General features: G+C 39.2%; 1 protein-coding gene across 1 annotated transcript in view; it reads right to left on the bottom strand.

The window, feature by feature from the left end:
* The window catches only part of STK38L (serine/threonine kinase 38 like), a 79,811-nt gene that overhangs the window by 18,104 nt on the left and 45,450 nt on the right, over nucleotides 1-16,257 (bottom strand). Inside the window, exons 2-3 of the mRNA XM_082850757.1 lie at nucleotides 8,906-9,050; nucleotides 5,198-5,249 (exon numbers count right to left, since the gene is read on the bottom strand). Coding sequence (XP_082706883.1) covers nucleotides 5,198-5,249; nucleotides 8,906-9,039 — 186 coding nt within the window. The 5' untranslated portion in view covers nucleotides 9,040-9,050. The remainder of the gene's footprint in view (nucleotides 1-5,197; nucleotides 5,250-8,905; nucleotides 9,051-16,257) is intronic.

Below are 16,257 nucleotides of genomic sequence, written 5' to 3'. Positions count from 1 at the left end.
GAGGCAGGCTCCATTAAATATTTCATCTTAATTAGTTCACATATTCTTTCATTTTTATGCTAAATTAATTCAAAAACAAAAATTAAACTTTAGGAAATGCTAATAGTATTCTGATATTGATTTTTTACTGTCAAGAAATCTACTTTGCTTCAATTCCCTAATTTCCAAGGTTGCTCTGTCACAGCTACTGAGACTTCTGACACCGAAATAACACAACAGCAGTATTTCCATACAGATTTATTTATGGTAGAATTTATTCTTGGGCAGATTTTTAATAAAGTGCTTGAGACTTGTCACACAACTTCTTGAAAATATGAAATTGCAACAAAAAAAATAATTACACAAAGTATCCTTTAAAATATCCAAGTCAAGAATTTCATAATTCATTCTCCAAAGATTACAAAAACTACTATTAATAAGAAACATTATGAAATACCTGAAGGTTACACTTGGAATGGGCATTTATTTAACTGTTCTAAACCTCATTTTTCCCCTCACCAAACAAAATTCTCTTTTTTTGACATAGAATTATGTCAAATTACCTCTCCTAGTAGAGGTCACATAGAATGGGTAACGAACAAAATCAGGGAAAAAATTAAACCCCGGTTCATCTTCAACTGAACCCTATCAAGCTTTCAGTGGTTCAGGTCTGAGGAGAAAATAAGTTAAAATGACTGAAACTGTTCAGAAACATTGCTCCTAAATGCAGTACAAGATATAACCACTGAATAGTCCCTTCCTACCCCTGTGTACATCTGTTTCCAAAAGGGTAAGGTGAACTATTAATTAGAAATATGCAAGCATGGGCTTCCCTCGTGGCGCAGTGGTTAAGAATCCGCCTTACAATGCAAGGAACACGGGTTCGAGCCCTGGTCCGGGAAGATCCCACATGCCGTGGAGCAGCTAAGCCCGTGCACCACAACTACTGAGCCTAAGCTCTAGAGCCCACTGAGGCACAACTACTGAGCCCATGTGCCACAACTACTGAAGCCCGTGTGCCTAGAGCCCATGCTCCGCAACAAGAGAAGCCACTGCAATGAGAAGCCTGCGCACCGCAACAAAGAGTAGCTCCCGCTCGCCGCAACTAGAGAAAGCCCGCGCACAGCAACGAAGACCCAACGCAGCCAAAAATAAATTAATTTATTTATTTAAAAAAAAAGAAAGAAATATTCAAGTATGTATCATTAATGCAACGGAATTCTGATACTTCTAACAAAGTTAATCTAAGAGGATAAAATTAGGAAATATGTCTTCAATCTAAATATCTTTAAACAGCTAAGTAAAGTCACATCAATGGTGGAAACAGTGAAGACCTTCTTTGTTTAAAAATGCCTTTTGAATAATAATGTTGAAAAATGAATTATTAGTAAAACAAAAGGAGAGCTCAAAAGTAGCTTTTCAACTATATATCTAATAAAAAAAAGGCCACATGGTGGCACTATACCACCATCTTTCAAAAGAGCACAAGCCCTTTTTAAAATTACATAAATGAACAAATATAAGAATTTTGAAAGGCATTCTGGATTTATGACTTTATGGATTATAAAACAGTGTGCAGTTGGATGTAGTTCAGAAACTTGTCTAATCTGAATGGAAAAGATGACCTCATCACACAGTTTCATAAATTATGCTCAAAATCGACAGACAAGAGAAACAGCCAAAGAAAATAATGCTTATTAGTATTTGATAGGTTGTGTAGTGCAGTAAGTAAATGATGTTTATGTAGTTTTGGGGACAGCAATTAAATGGCAAAAAGGAAGATCACAGTGTATGGAATATATAATCCTACAAAAAAGGGAAATCACCTACAACATTGTTATAGTACTTTAAAAAAAAAAAATCTATCCATGATATTAGAGTCAGTGTTGTAGTCCAGAGAGAGCTGAAACAAGTTCACATTAAACTACAAAAAAAAAAAAAATCGATGAAAAATCATTGATACCTCTGCTCACAACTTGTGTAGATTAAGTCACCTTGAAAAACAAATAACATTTTGGAGGTAATCACATTCTTTCCTCTCCAAAGACAACAACAAGAAGCTGTGGACAAACTTAACAGCTCATGGCTCTCTTGCAGCTTAGACTTGCCCAGTTTGGTTTTCCATTAGAGTAAATAATATTCCATGTTTGATGGGATTTTAAGTGAGATGAAACTAGAAGTACGCCATTTTCTTTTTTTTCTCCATTCCTTTTCAAATTGGCGTTCTTCAAACTCTCAATCTGTAAGGTGCTCAGTTTTTGTAGAAGACAGTGTACACAGAAGTTTTAAGATAAGAAAGGGGTCAGCTAAGAACTTCATCTCAGTATAAATGCTTTTTAAGGCCACGTTATATAAGGTTGAGTTTTCACAAATTATTTCACAAATAACTTTCTATTACAGAATGGATTAAGGATGAATTTATTTTTATAAAACAATTTTACTTTGAAAAGACCCACCCCACATAAAGATAGTTCCAAAATACTGTACATTAGATTGAGAGACCATGTCTATTTTATAGAATGTGACAGCCTGGGACCTAGTATGGGGCCTAACAAGAAGCATTTGTGGAATTCAAATACCTTTACCAAAAATTTTAGATGTTTTATAAATGGTTATAATGGGCCAATGAGCATTTTTAGGGGTAAAATCACCTCCCATTTTCTACAAGTTATTTAAGGAGAAACAAAGAAAACAGCTCTAGATGTACTTAGTACTTCCTGGTGTGAACCAGAGATTACAAGCCAGAAGCTACAAGCTGTACTCAACTCACAGATGCATTTGATTTGGGCCCCCAAGCTGTTTTTGTTTTTTTTTTTTTTTTGCGGTACGCGGGCCTCTCACTGTTGTGGCCTCTCCCGTTGCGGAGCACAGGCTCCGGACGCGCAGGCTCAGCGGCCATGGCTCACGGGCCCAGCCGCTCCGCGGCACGTGGGATCCTCCCTGACCCGGGCATGAGCCTGTGACCGCTGCATCAGCAGGCGGGCTCTCAACCACTGCGCCAGCAGGGAAGCCCCCTTTTTTTTGCGGTACGCGGGCCTCTCACTGTTGTGGCCTCTCCCGTTGCGGAGCACAGGCTCCGGACGCGCAGGCTCAGCGGCCATGGCTCACGGGCCCAGCCGCTCCGCGGCATGTGGGATCCTCCCGGCCCGGGGCACAAACCCGCGTCCCCTGCATCGGCAGGCGGACTCCCAACCACTGTGCCACCAGGGAAGCCCACCCCAAGTTGTCTTTAAATCACTCTAATGACTTGCCAATATTTTAAAAAGCGAGTGTTTTCACAAAAGTCCAGATTTCCAGCTTCTCTTGAAAAATAGGAACTTGGCCTCACTGGGCCAACGGTGCAGCCCCCTTGGGTGGGCAGCAAGCAGCTCTGGGACCAGTCAGTTCCTATCAAGGCGCCAGTCACTGGGCGACAGGTATAATCGGGCTGGTGCTCTTGTTCTCTTTCAGTAAAGTGAAAAGTGGTATGTCTTTATCAAAAGATAAACTGTGAGGAGGGAATCTTTTACAACAAGGCAAAAAAAGAATCTATTTCTTCGTGGAAATGAAAAAATAATAAGAGTTGAATATGCAAAGTATGTTAGATCAAAAGAATATAACCTAAGACGTCACTATGAAACAAGCGTGGCCAGCTTTTCTCATTTATGTTTACCTGCTTGGCCCTTGGACATCTGCTTTCATACAGTTGTTCATTATTAAAGTTCAATAGTCTTCATATATTCATTATTTTGTACATACCTCTTAACGATCATGTAATTTCTACCTATTTCTTTAAGATTCAAATCAATTGTTACTTCTTCCATGAAACGTTTTCTGATCCCCTGAATTAGGGGGAAAAAATCTCCATATTTTCAAAGTTTGCCACATTCTATCATGTGTACATATTTTTACACACACACGTAATCTTTCCTTCCAATCTGTAAACTCTTCAGGGAGAGATCCATTGTCCATTTGTTCATTTATTCACCAAATATTTATTCTCGCCCTCTGACAGCCCTGGAGATGTAAGGAGTTTCTACTCTGGGAAGATGGTATTTTAAGGCTGCCACAGGGACAGGAACAGAGCTCTGTCCCAGTGGACATGATGCCTAAAGTGAGATGGAAAGAGTCTTGAAGAATAATGAGACTCAGGCAGGAGGAAGGAAGAGTTCCAAGCAGCAAAATAAAGCACGGGAAAAGCTCCACAGGCAAGAGCGTGGAAATGAAAGTAATTTGACATTGTCGGTCAGCCTGGCAGCAGGGTGACAAAAGATGAGGCTAGAGACAGGGAAGCAGAGGCCAAATCATAAAGGGCCTTGTACACCCATGTTAAAGAGTTAGCCTTATCCCAAGAGTACTTGGGAGCCAGTGAAGGGTATTAAGCAAAAGAGTGACATGGTCAAATCTGGTTTTTGACAGATAACCCTGGTTGAAGTGTGTAGAAAAACTGGGAGTGGGAATGTGGCTGAGAATGGAGGAAGAGAGACCAGTTGGGGGCAGTGATTCTTCAGGTGAAATACACGGTAGTTTAAACCACTGGGTTCATGGCACCAGACTAGTGAACTGGGTGGTTTTAAGAAATATTTAGGGAAAATGTAAGGAAATCTGGCAACTGATCAGTTATTCTTGAAGCCCTCTTTTCTTATTCCTCGCACTAGATACTATTCACTGAATATATATATATGTTCTTGGAATTAAAAAAAGAAAAAAAAAGCTGCCCCCTTTCAAAGATTTCCATCACAGCAACAAAGCCCACGTTCAAATAGGAAACCCACATTATCTAAGTTATAAAATCATCTGATACCATTACAAGAAAAAGTGACTGGGGTTGCTTTCATACAGTAGTTTTTCCCCCTTTTATTGAGATATAATTGATATGTAACATTGTGTAAGTTTAAGGTATACAATGTGATGATTTTGTTTTTCTCTTTTTTGGCCATGCCGCTCAGCTTGGGCTTGTGGGATCTTAGTTCCCCTGACCAGGGATCGAACCTGGACCCCCTGCAGTGGAAGTGTGGTGTCCTAACCACTGGACCACCAGGGAAGTCCCTACAATGTGATGATTTGATACAGGTATATACTGTACCTTGTGAAATGATGACCACAATAAAGTTAGTTAACACATCCATTACCTCACATAACTATTTTTTTTTGTAGTGAGAGCATTTAAGATTTAGCAACTTTCAATTATATAAGAGAGTACTGTTAACTAGAGTCATAGTAATTATAGCTCACATACCTCTTCATCTGCTAATCCTTCTTCTTCCATAGCCACTTCTAATTTCTTCTGCCTTTTCAAAAAAAATTATTTAAATTTTAATATGTACCTAAGTATTCCCATTTAAGAAATGTACATTTATTTTTTCAAGTTTACACTCAGTTTGCCATGCTAAAAAAATCTTTCAAGTTGAATCAAAATAATCACTAAGAATAGTGCCTAATATTTATAAACATATATGCACATATAAATATTTCTTTCTCACAATATAAATACAGTCCAGAATTAGCTGCCTCATACTAGCCAAATGAATAATTTACTTCTAAAGCTGCCTAAATGAATCGTTAGCAAAGGTGCCTCATGTTCTGATACAGAAAACTCCGTTATCTAGTGTTCAAATCTCCAAAATCATTAACATTTATCAGAGTTTATACTAGATGTATAAAAGGTAACTACAGTGACTAAAAGTAAAAAGTTTTAAGGTGGACATCCCTGTGCTCGAACCTTGGTTTTAACGCTTATTAGCTAAAGGAGCTTGTCTAAGTGCTTCACTTAAACACTAAACTTGATTTTCCTAATTAATCACAGAAAGATGTTCAGTGCAATTAAGTGTATTTTATTCTAATTCTTGGAAAATTGGAAAGTCATATACGTACATTAAAAAATAACCCATTAACTACCAGAACATTTGCTTTTCTAGGTATAGCCAAGTTCAGTTCTTCAATATTTTAAAATGCATCCTTAAAGTTACTTAAGCTACAGGTGAGGGGGGTGATGGATGAAATAACTAGTAACCAGAGAGATAGCTGTGGTACACATTTTGCAACTCATTTCCAAGTGACTATTAGTATTTTATTTCCATGGTATTGCTCTTTTTCCTAAAGATAAACCTGGGAGAGCTCGTTCTAATTAGTTTTGGAGCGTCTCAGATAAAAACTAACTTTCAAGGATTTATCCAAATGGGTATAAGGGCTGAGGATTGAAACTATCATACAAATCTTTTGGCATTTGTTGTTCATGACAATATGTCCAAAGATAAGCTCTTTCCTAAACCACTGTTAAGATCCTTTTTATTTCTTATGGAAAATTCATAACAAAAATACCTAAAGCCTGTTCATAAATCAGCACCTAAAAGTATATCCTCCACTGACCTTCTCAATTCTAGTAATAAGCACCTACCCTGATGCTAATCACACTGATTTTTATCTTTTTTTACACATTATTCACCCAAGCCCAACCCTTCCAATGGACTAAGTTCCTAATGCTGGATTCTGTGCCTGCCATCAGGCACCTCCGGGCGCCACAGAGCTGCTTGTTGAATGATTTGAGTTTTCTTCTCTGCAGGAAGAATCCAAAGAGTAAGAGAACCATTAACCCAGGAGGACTATCAATATACGAACAACTTTATTCTTCTGGCAAATCCCTACTGTCCCCTTTCCTCAGTCCTTGCTAAAGCTAATATTTCAGTAAATTATCCCTCCTTCTAGGGAGACATGCAATAACTTCTATCCATTTCCATACCTAAATGAGAAGACCCAAGGACTTCTCTTGTACCTTTCTAAAAAATAGCTTTCCTTCTAAAATGACCTTATGCTTTGTTCTGATTGGTACTTTATTTGACTTATGCATTTATCCAGTTAATTAAGCCTTAAAAATTCATCACATGTTTCTTAAAGTATTAGCTTCTAGAAAATAGCTGACTATTTAATTTGACTTCCATGGCACCACCATGCTTTTTTTTTTTAATAACAGTAGATACTTTTATTCCTATTTTCCTTTGTTTGGGAACAGAGAGCAAAACTGAATTATTTTAAGGTTTCAGCAATAAAAGACAATGAACCTTTAAAATTCTGATGAATAACTTGAGTGACTGTCAAAAAAATACAGGTCTTTCCTTCCTTGGTTCTCTTTTACTTTATTCAGTCTCCCTTGATAATCTGCTCACTTCCAGAGACTTCCATTACATTTACAATTAGTATAATTTCTTACATGTTTGGATTTATTTCTAACTTATGGTGTGGTTTCTACTTGTGCCTGCCTTTTGGTATTTCAGTTTTTCTTTTTCCCTTGGCTTCTTCTGAACTTATTTTTCCCCCATCCATTTTTTTTCCTTCTATTAGTTTGAAAGTTACAAACTCTATTTTTATTCTTTTAGTGGCTACCCTAGAAATTACATGTACACTTAATTTGTCAAAGCTTTAAATTAACCAATCTTTACCCCTTTCTGTGTTGTAGCCCTATCCTTAGAGACACACTGATCTCTAAGAACAATTTAATTCCACTTACTTCCCTCTTGACTGACAGTCTACTGCAGGAAAATATATATTTTTTAATACATGTGACATTATCATTATTGTTGATTTTTCTTACACATTAGCCACATATTTACATTTAGATCTTCTGAATGCGATCACTTTCCTTCTGCCTAAGTCGAATCTTTTGGAATTTCTGCTGATGGCAATCTCTTAGTTCTCTTTCCTCTCTTCCTTTAGGAAATTTGATCAAAGATACGTTTGTTCTCCTCACTATTCTCCACGTTTCTTAGCTCTCTTTTATATTTCCTTACTCTAAGTTGACTTCCGAATAGTTACTTAAGTTTCATTTTCTAGTTCTAATTCTCTCCCCAGCCACGTCTAATCTGTAGTTGGACCTGCCCAAAATTATGTTCAAAACCAGATTCTTCCCCTCGAGTTCTGTTTCACTAAGTTGTACCACTTTCTGGTTGCCCAGGTGTGAAATTTCAGAGCCAGCGTGGACTACTTTCTCTCACATTCCATATTTGGGTAGTTGCCGTGTTTTTTCTGTCTTTCTCACTCAGTTCTTCCCTGTTGTTGTCATAATCCTAAAGCAAGCCTCCCTTCCACTGGCCTGGACTGCAGTGCTAGCCTTTCCTGTTTCTGATCCCTCCTCCCACAGTCCACTCTGTACATCACAACTAAAGTAATCTTCCAGAGAAACACCTGTGATCATTTAAATCTGTTCAAAAGTTTTCAAGGCTCTTTACTACCAGGAAAATAGCTCCATTACAAAGCATCCAAGGCTCTCAGGAAACGGTAAAAATCCAGCTTGAGTTAAACTGGACAGTGCCTGACCAGGCAGTAAAGGTGCTTTCTTCTGTCTCTGATATCCTTCCTCCTGCTCCTTAACCTCTTTCTTCTCCCTTTTATGTATATATAAATAGTACTCTTCCTTAGGAGCTCTGTTTAAATGCCACCACCATTTATGAAGCCTTCCCAGTGGCCTTAGTCAAAAACAATCTCCCCCTTCTTTGCCCTTCTCAAAGGGCATACTTTTCACCCTTTCATGTAATATTCATGTGCATTATCTCCCTTACTATAAGTTTCCTGAAGGCAAAATAACGTCATTCATTCTTTTTATAATTCTCCCATTTCCACTGATATACACACAACACTACAAAAGTTTCTGGATTAAAGACAGTCATTAAGTAGCCCTCTAAAAGAGAGTATATAAAAAAATAAAGTATAAAGATATACCATAATTTCATGGTTAGAAACATTTTGTTTAAAACATCAATTGACATGTGATATAAGTATATGGGTGCCCAGGACAGGACACTATTCTGTGAAAATAAAACAAGGAACCAGGTATACTGTCAGCATACAGGGACCCACAATATTTATATTATTCATGGACAACATGCTTACACCCCACTTGCGGTATAACAGCTTATTTAACTACACGGACAATTTTGACCAGCCTTTACTATACCTGGTTTCTCTCTCTTCATGCTGTAAAATGAGGTTGCTGTAAAAATTCTCCAGCGTGAGCTTGGCCACAGTCACTCTTTCCCGGGTATGGTTGCTCATAGGAAAGGTGGTTGTGGTCCCTGCCGTCATTGCCATAGTAACAGAAACTAGAACAACACAGAGACACAAATTACTCAATAGAAAGAAAACTTTCTATCCCTTTTAACAAACTCTAGAAATTTCTATTAGTCAACAACATTTTACCCTAACAGTTAAGACATTCAAATGAAACTCAAATCCCTGTAGGAACCAGGCAGGAAACAAAAATGTATGAATCAAGCCAGGTGACAACATGGAAGTTTTATGGCTTTTCCTGAACAATGTTTGTCTACTTAAAGCCAACTTTTAAAAACCACTGAGCCAGCCAAACAAAGTGCTGGTTTAAAGAAGATAATGTGGGGACTTCCTTGGCGGTCCAGCGGTTAAGACTCCGCACTTCCACTGTAGGGGGCACGGGTTCGATCCCTGGTCGGGAAGTAAGATCCCACATGCCACATGGTGTGGCCAAAAAGAGAAAAAAAAAAGATAATGTGGACAATTAGACAAGATAAGGAATGTAAGACTGAACTCTGGTGGCTGCTATAGGTGGGCACTGACCCTAAGAGACTTGCCTACCATAGTCCACATCTAGACCCCAAAAAACCCCCCCCAAAAAACAAACAAACAAAAAACCTAGAATGGTTCCATACATTAAAGATGTTTTTGCTTATCTGGACGGGAATCATAACAGACTATCTTAGAGGAGATCCAGATTGCCAAGGTGACCATCCAACGTTGCATTCTTAGCCGAAAAGTATTCTTCCAAATCTGCCACCTATTTCCCAACACCTACCTCTCCTTAACTACATAAAGACACAGAGCCCTGGATATCGACCTCAACTGGGCTATACTCCAGGGATAGTGGAATGAACCAAAGACCTTTCTTGTTCTTCATGTGAAACAAATCAAATACAGGTTGAAAGTAAACAGTTTAACTATGGCAAACTCCCAGTTCCACTGTTGTCTTAGTGGGTTTATACCTCCATTTACTGCTTCAGCCTCATTATGTCGATTATTTTAACATGATAAACTTGTTCCTCTGCTGACTACTATAAATCTTTTCTTTTTTTTTGCGGTACGCGGGCCTCTCACTGCTGTGGCCTCTCCCGTCGCGGAGCACAGGCTCTGGACGCGCAGGCTCAGCGGCCATGGCTCACGGGCCCAGCCGCTCCGCGGCATGTGGGATCTTCCCGGACCAGGGCACGAACCCATGTCCCCTGTGTCGGCGGGCAGACTCCCAACCACTGCACCACCAGGGAAGCCCCTATAAATCTTTTTATAACAAGAAGCTGATGACATTACTTGTTTAAATTGTTCATGGCACGTACAGAAAGTCAAATTAGCTTAGCAAGATAAACAAAGACAACCCACAAACGCGGAGTGCTGGTATCTAACAGAAACTTGATGAGAGTTTATTCATTAATTTTCCCCTTTTCTTGCCTGAGGATTTAAGGCAGTGGCACTCCTAGGCATGACTGCATTTCTTCCTCACAGAAGCCTGGTAAAGAAAGGAAGTGAAGCTTGGACAAGTCACACAGCTGGTGAGCTGCAGAGTCCAACCCCACCCAAGTGCTATCTCCAACTTGCCTTTCTGGCCTTATCTGCTGCCCTTCCTCACCGCTCACTCTTCTCCCAACATACTTGGCCCTTTCGTGCCTCCAAGCCCTCACAGGACCTATTCCTGAACCAGTTACGTCCTACACTCTATTTGCAGGCATCCTGCTGATCCTGTACAGCCCAGTTTGTCTGAAGCCTAACTGCGGTGACTTCTCTAAGGTTCCCTGCCAGAAGAGACATCGATGGACCAGAAGAGGCCAAATGGCATTCTTTCGAGCATGCTCTCTACCATTTGTAACAAATACTCCCAGGACCGGTGCTGATCACTTCACCTGCCTGTCCCCCTAAACTAGGAATACCTCTGGGCAAGAACTTTTTCTGAATCATTTTTGAGCGTTCACCTTGATAGCACCGTATTGGACACACAGTGGGCATTAATGAGTGAAGGAGTCCACCTATCAAATGGCAGGGGGAGGGGGCGGTGTGGGAGGAGCGTTGAAAAAATTAGCAAAAACTGCCTATAAAGGTTGGCAACTGTGGAAAACGAAACTTACTGAACCTTGGAGTCAGATATTTAGAGATCTAATCCAGGTCCTGCTGCTAACTGATCACATGGTCTTATTCAAATCACCAGAACGCTCTGAACTCAAGTCACTTTCCGGCCCAGACAGGAATTACGGCACTTGCTCTGCCTCGTTCACAGGCCTACTCTAAGGCCATCTGAGATAATATAACATAGAAATTATACAAATGTAAGACATTATTTTAGGCATCTAGTTTAATTTTTTTAATGTGCTTTAATGATAGTGAGCATTATTTTTTAAACAGTAATAAAAATAAGCTCAAGAATTCTTCTGGCCAAGTGATTTTCAAGCACTAAGCTTGGAATGCTACCTAAGGCAATGCTGCCATACCATCTCTGGAAATCTCACCTGGGTTCGTGTTTTATGTTTCAGGATCACATGCAGAAAAGTCAAAGAAAGGAAAAGAGGGAGTGGGATTGTATATAGCAAACATCCGAAATCGTGTTTGCTAATTGGGATTTGGGGATTTGGTGAGGAGAGGGGAGCTGGGAGGATGGACTAGAGGTGGAGGAACTCAAATAAATTTAGGAAATCCAGATTATACAAAGTTTCTTACTGCAAGACTTCCTGGCATGATTAATATGTTAATATGTATCCTGAATCCTCAAAAGAGGGTTGGGTATACATTTGCAGTAGTATTCTACGGAGCCTCTTAGGCATATAAAATTTAAATTTATAGATAGTTATCTTTAAACACTGGTTAAAAAGTGCCTGCTACTCTTTTTCAATATCTGGGGGAGGGAGACTTAGAAACTCCAACAAAGAGTAATTAATACCTAGAAATTTTAGGGCTTCCCTGGTGGCGCAGTGGTTGAGAATCTGCCTGCCAATGCAGGGGACGCGGGTTCGAGCCCTGGTCTGGGAAGATCCCACATGCCGTGGAGCAACTAGGCCCGTGAGCCACAACTACTGAGCCTGCGCGTCTGGAGCCTCTGCTCCGCAACAAGAGAGGCCACGATAGTGAGAGGCCCGCACACCGCGATGAAGAGTGGCCCCGCTTGCCACAACTAGAGAAAGCCCTCGCACAGAAACGAAGACCCAACACAGCAAAAATAAATAAATAAATAATAAAAATAAAGGAATTCCCTTAAAAAACAAAACAAACAAAAAAATACCTAGAAATTTTAGAGTGCTTTCTGATTTTTCCAGAGTATCTGTAGCTGATAGAGAATTTTCAGATTGGTTTGCCAATTTGCAGGAGGAAAAAAGGTCAAGACCCAACTATAGTGGTCTATAGTTTCCTTTCAAAAAGTGAATGATGCAAAGACTAACAAACAAAATCATGCCCCTTGAAAAAAAGCACAGAGAAATAACACATCAGTAATATTTGTAGAAGTTGGAAAGAAAGATGTATGATGAACTCAGGGTGTGGCCTTGGAAGGCAGCTGACACGCTGCTCTGCTCTGTCTGGCAAGAAGCAAGGTCTGGCCTTCAGCTGCCAGCGTCCCAGGACAAGGGAATTCTGGAAGCTCCTTTATCCTCGCCAAGTTCACAAGAGACTGATACACAAGACGTAATGGCAATTTGCTGATTCACACAATAAGAAACTGAGGAACACGAAACAGATACTTGTATCTCTGGGCAAATGTGCTCCGTCCTTGCAGACTAGCTGAATGTACAGACTGAAGAAGACTGCTTGGTAAGCATGGCGTCAAAACAGAGAACTGTTATGCAATTTAACTGTTTAATGGCATAAGGATAAGGAATCTTAAAAAAAAAAAGATCGATTGCTATCCTGCCCAGGACACCTCTGCCCACTTCAAAGTGGCTAGAGGAGATGGCCAATATTAAGCCCTGCTACTAACTGGGCTTTCCCAGATGATGCAAAATTGGGGGGGCTAGCAGTGGGCAGAAATATTACTGAGAAAAACTTTGGGGGAAATTTTTGTGAAACATAAGAAAGTTAGGGAATTGAAAACAATTCCAAACTACAGAAATTGTTTGCATTAACAGTACAGAAATAAATATGAAATTGTTTTAGATAAAGATTTTTGAACCTGAGGTCTTTATAAAAGAGGGGTAAAGAGAAGATCAGGTTTCTCCATTATAAAGACGTAATGAGTTTATAACTCCAAGGTTCAGAAGTGGATATCGAGTAATGAAAAACAACTTCCAAACACTGTATAATTTAACCATCATCACTATGGTCCTTCCATTCTAGTTATACATACATGCAAGTGTGCAAGCCCTGTTTAAAAACCAAATCCGAGCAAAACCTATGTCTATTCATCTTTGTAACGGAAGTATTATAGCACCTGGCAAAGTGCTGAGCACACAGTCGGCATTCTGTAAACGACGGTGAGTAACTGAACTCAAGTTTAATGGATTTTAAATTATATATGTCCCATATATAATAATTTCCTTTGGATTAAAAACTACAGAATTACTTACTGTTACGTTAAGCTTCAGAGAGACAAATCCTACTTGAGAGATACAACTACAGTAAAAGCCAAAAATCCCACCCTTAGTCTTGATTGAATAACATCTTTTAGAGATTAGCTTAAAAAAACAAGAAAAAATTATTACTCTCCAACCAGACACAGGCTTTATAAAATTCAAATTAAACATAACTAAGAACAGAAGTGACCAAATTATTAAAAACAATGATCTGGATGACTGGCACTTATTATACTGCAGATTTATTCCTCTAATGGATTTCACACTGTTCTTTGTCTTTTACTAAAGCCCTTTCTTTAGCCAGAAAAAGAACAGGATACAATTTGCAAGTCTAGAATTCCTGGACTGATAAAAACAACACTAGGTGCCCTTGGATTTCCTGTTCGTGTGTTTTCTCCAGACTCCCCTGTTCATTAATGGAGACTCTACCAATCGTTGAGTCCAGCATTCTTTCGTGTTTATCAAGCCTGGGGAAAGGAGATAACAAATCTGGCGCTCGGGCCATCTATAAATACACGTAGTGTCTCCAGCATTTGCCATCACACTTCTAAAATAGGAAAACAGAGCTGCTTTACCTGACTGGTAAAACAATATTTAACCGATGATTTCACCTTAGCTTCCTCATACTATATTTCAGAGTATCATTAATACCTTGGTGTATAAAAATTTTCCTAGATTCATCATTAGTTGCCACCACAGTGTCCTAGGCTGCAACAGGTCCTCAGGTTGGACACTGTGTCCGCTGGGTCCCCAATGATAACAGAGCAGCCACAGCTTCTTTCCTCTATGAGGTACGATCCGAAGAGCAAGAAATTCACAGTCAGGTGAGAGTTCAAGTCCCAGCACTAACTTTTACTAGTTGTATTATTTCCAACCAACATTTACTGCAGATATACGCTACCTTCCAGCACTGCACAAAGTACTAAGAATGATAAAATACAGTCCCTGCCCTGGCCTGTTTACAGATCTTAATGTTTAGGTAAGGTAGTACCCCATTTTTCTCAAAAATATTCAGAAAGAAGACATCTATTCTTAAATGTATTTACAAAATTAAATTTTCTATCGTTATAGCTGTCTAGTAATGCATTAGATCTTGCCTGCAAAAGATGCTCAGTTCAATCTACCAAGTCATAGTGAACTTAAAAAAATAAACTGGGGCTTCCCTGGTGGCGCAGTGGTTGAGAATCCGCCTGCCAATGCAGGGGACATGAGCCCTGGTCCAGGAAGATCCACATGCCGCGGAGCAACTAAGCCCGTGCACCACAACTACTGAGCCTGTGCTCTAGAGCCCAAGAGCCACAACTACTGAAGCCCGCGTGCTGCAACGAAGAGTAGCCCCCACTCGCCGCAACTAGAGGAAGCCCGCACGCAGCAACGAAGACCCAACACAGCCAAAAATAAATAAATAATTTATTTTTAAAAAATTTTAAAAATAAATAAATAAAAACTAAACTGCTTCAGCTGAAATGCCAAACAACTTAGATACTGATAATTTAGCACCAGAATGGTAAAACAAACAGTTAGATAGTAGAGGCACCCCTAAAAGAATTTTAGATCAAGTTCTATTAATTGGTACCTTCATAAACACACACAGGAATATACTCGCCTTTATTAGACTAAAAGAGGAAAAATAAAAATCACAATTTGCAAGGCAAGAAGTGGGGGGCATGGGGGGAAGGGAGGAGGGGGAGAGTAAGGGAGGACCAGAGTGAGGACTTCAAAGCTATTTGTAATGGAGAATTATGCAGAAACAAAACAACAAAAATAACATGGGAAAAAAACAAGGATTAATAGATTATAAAAATATATCCTTATTTATTAATATTTTATTTACATATAGAATTCGTATATGTAGAAATTATAGAATTTACAAACATGAAGTTAGTAGCCTAGAGTTGTTCTTGGAGAGCGAGAGAGCGTGAGAGGGAGTGAGGGGTTACGAGTGATCTGGAGCCTTCTGGGCTCCCAGCCTTAAGCTGTGGCTCTTAATTGGGAGGTGGAGGAGTAAGATGAACAAAGACACTGAAGGCGCCAAGAGAACTACCCCTCCCTGCGCCTTGTCAGATGGTCACACTCCCATCTATTTCCAATACCCAACAACATGAGTTTTCTGTTTTTCGCCTCTGTTATAAAGAATATGGGTAACTGAAAGTAAGACAGTGATTTTCTAAATAAAGTGTTCAATTTGAAGGTTAAAATTTATGCTTTAAAAGGTTAGTTTTAAAGATAGACATTTAGAAATGGAAAAATAATTCTGTTCACAAAAGTAGCAAGGAGGAGGAGATGGAGAACAACATTCATAAAATCCCTGGAATAACCTTGATCCAAAACAAAACAAAACAAAACAAAAAAACAAAAAAAAACTGTTGGCCTTTTAAGGACGAAATCTCATCATAGATCGTGGAAGGAAGGGAAGAATTATTCAATTAATGTGCTGAGACAACTGGTTATCTATTTGGGAAAAAAAGCAAGTCAGATGTTCATTTCACTCCAAAGATCAAAATAAATGTCAAGTGGTTCAAAAGGGTGAACATAAAAACTAAAGGAAAAAACAGAAAGGAAGGAAAAAGAAAGGGAAGGGAAAGAAAAGGACGGAAAAGAACGGCAAATAAAAGTAAAAGGAAAAATTAAACTTCAAGAAAATAAGATGAATAACTGACCTTTTAAAGAAAAAGGACTGTCTTAAAAGGAAATCATCACAATGAAAATACTGCTAGGAATCATTACAGAAAAATTT

The sequence above is a fragment of the Leucopleurus acutus genome (genome assembly GCF_964270905.1).
Source record: "Leucopleurus acutus genome assembly, chromosome: 11".
Classification (NCBI taxonomy): domain Eukaryota; kingdom Metazoa; phylum Chordata; class Mammalia; order Artiodactyla; family Delphinidae; genus Leucopleurus; species Leucopleurus acutus.
The sequence above is the reverse complement of the archived record's forward strand: the minus strand, read 5'-3'. Positions and strand labels throughout refer to the sequence as shown.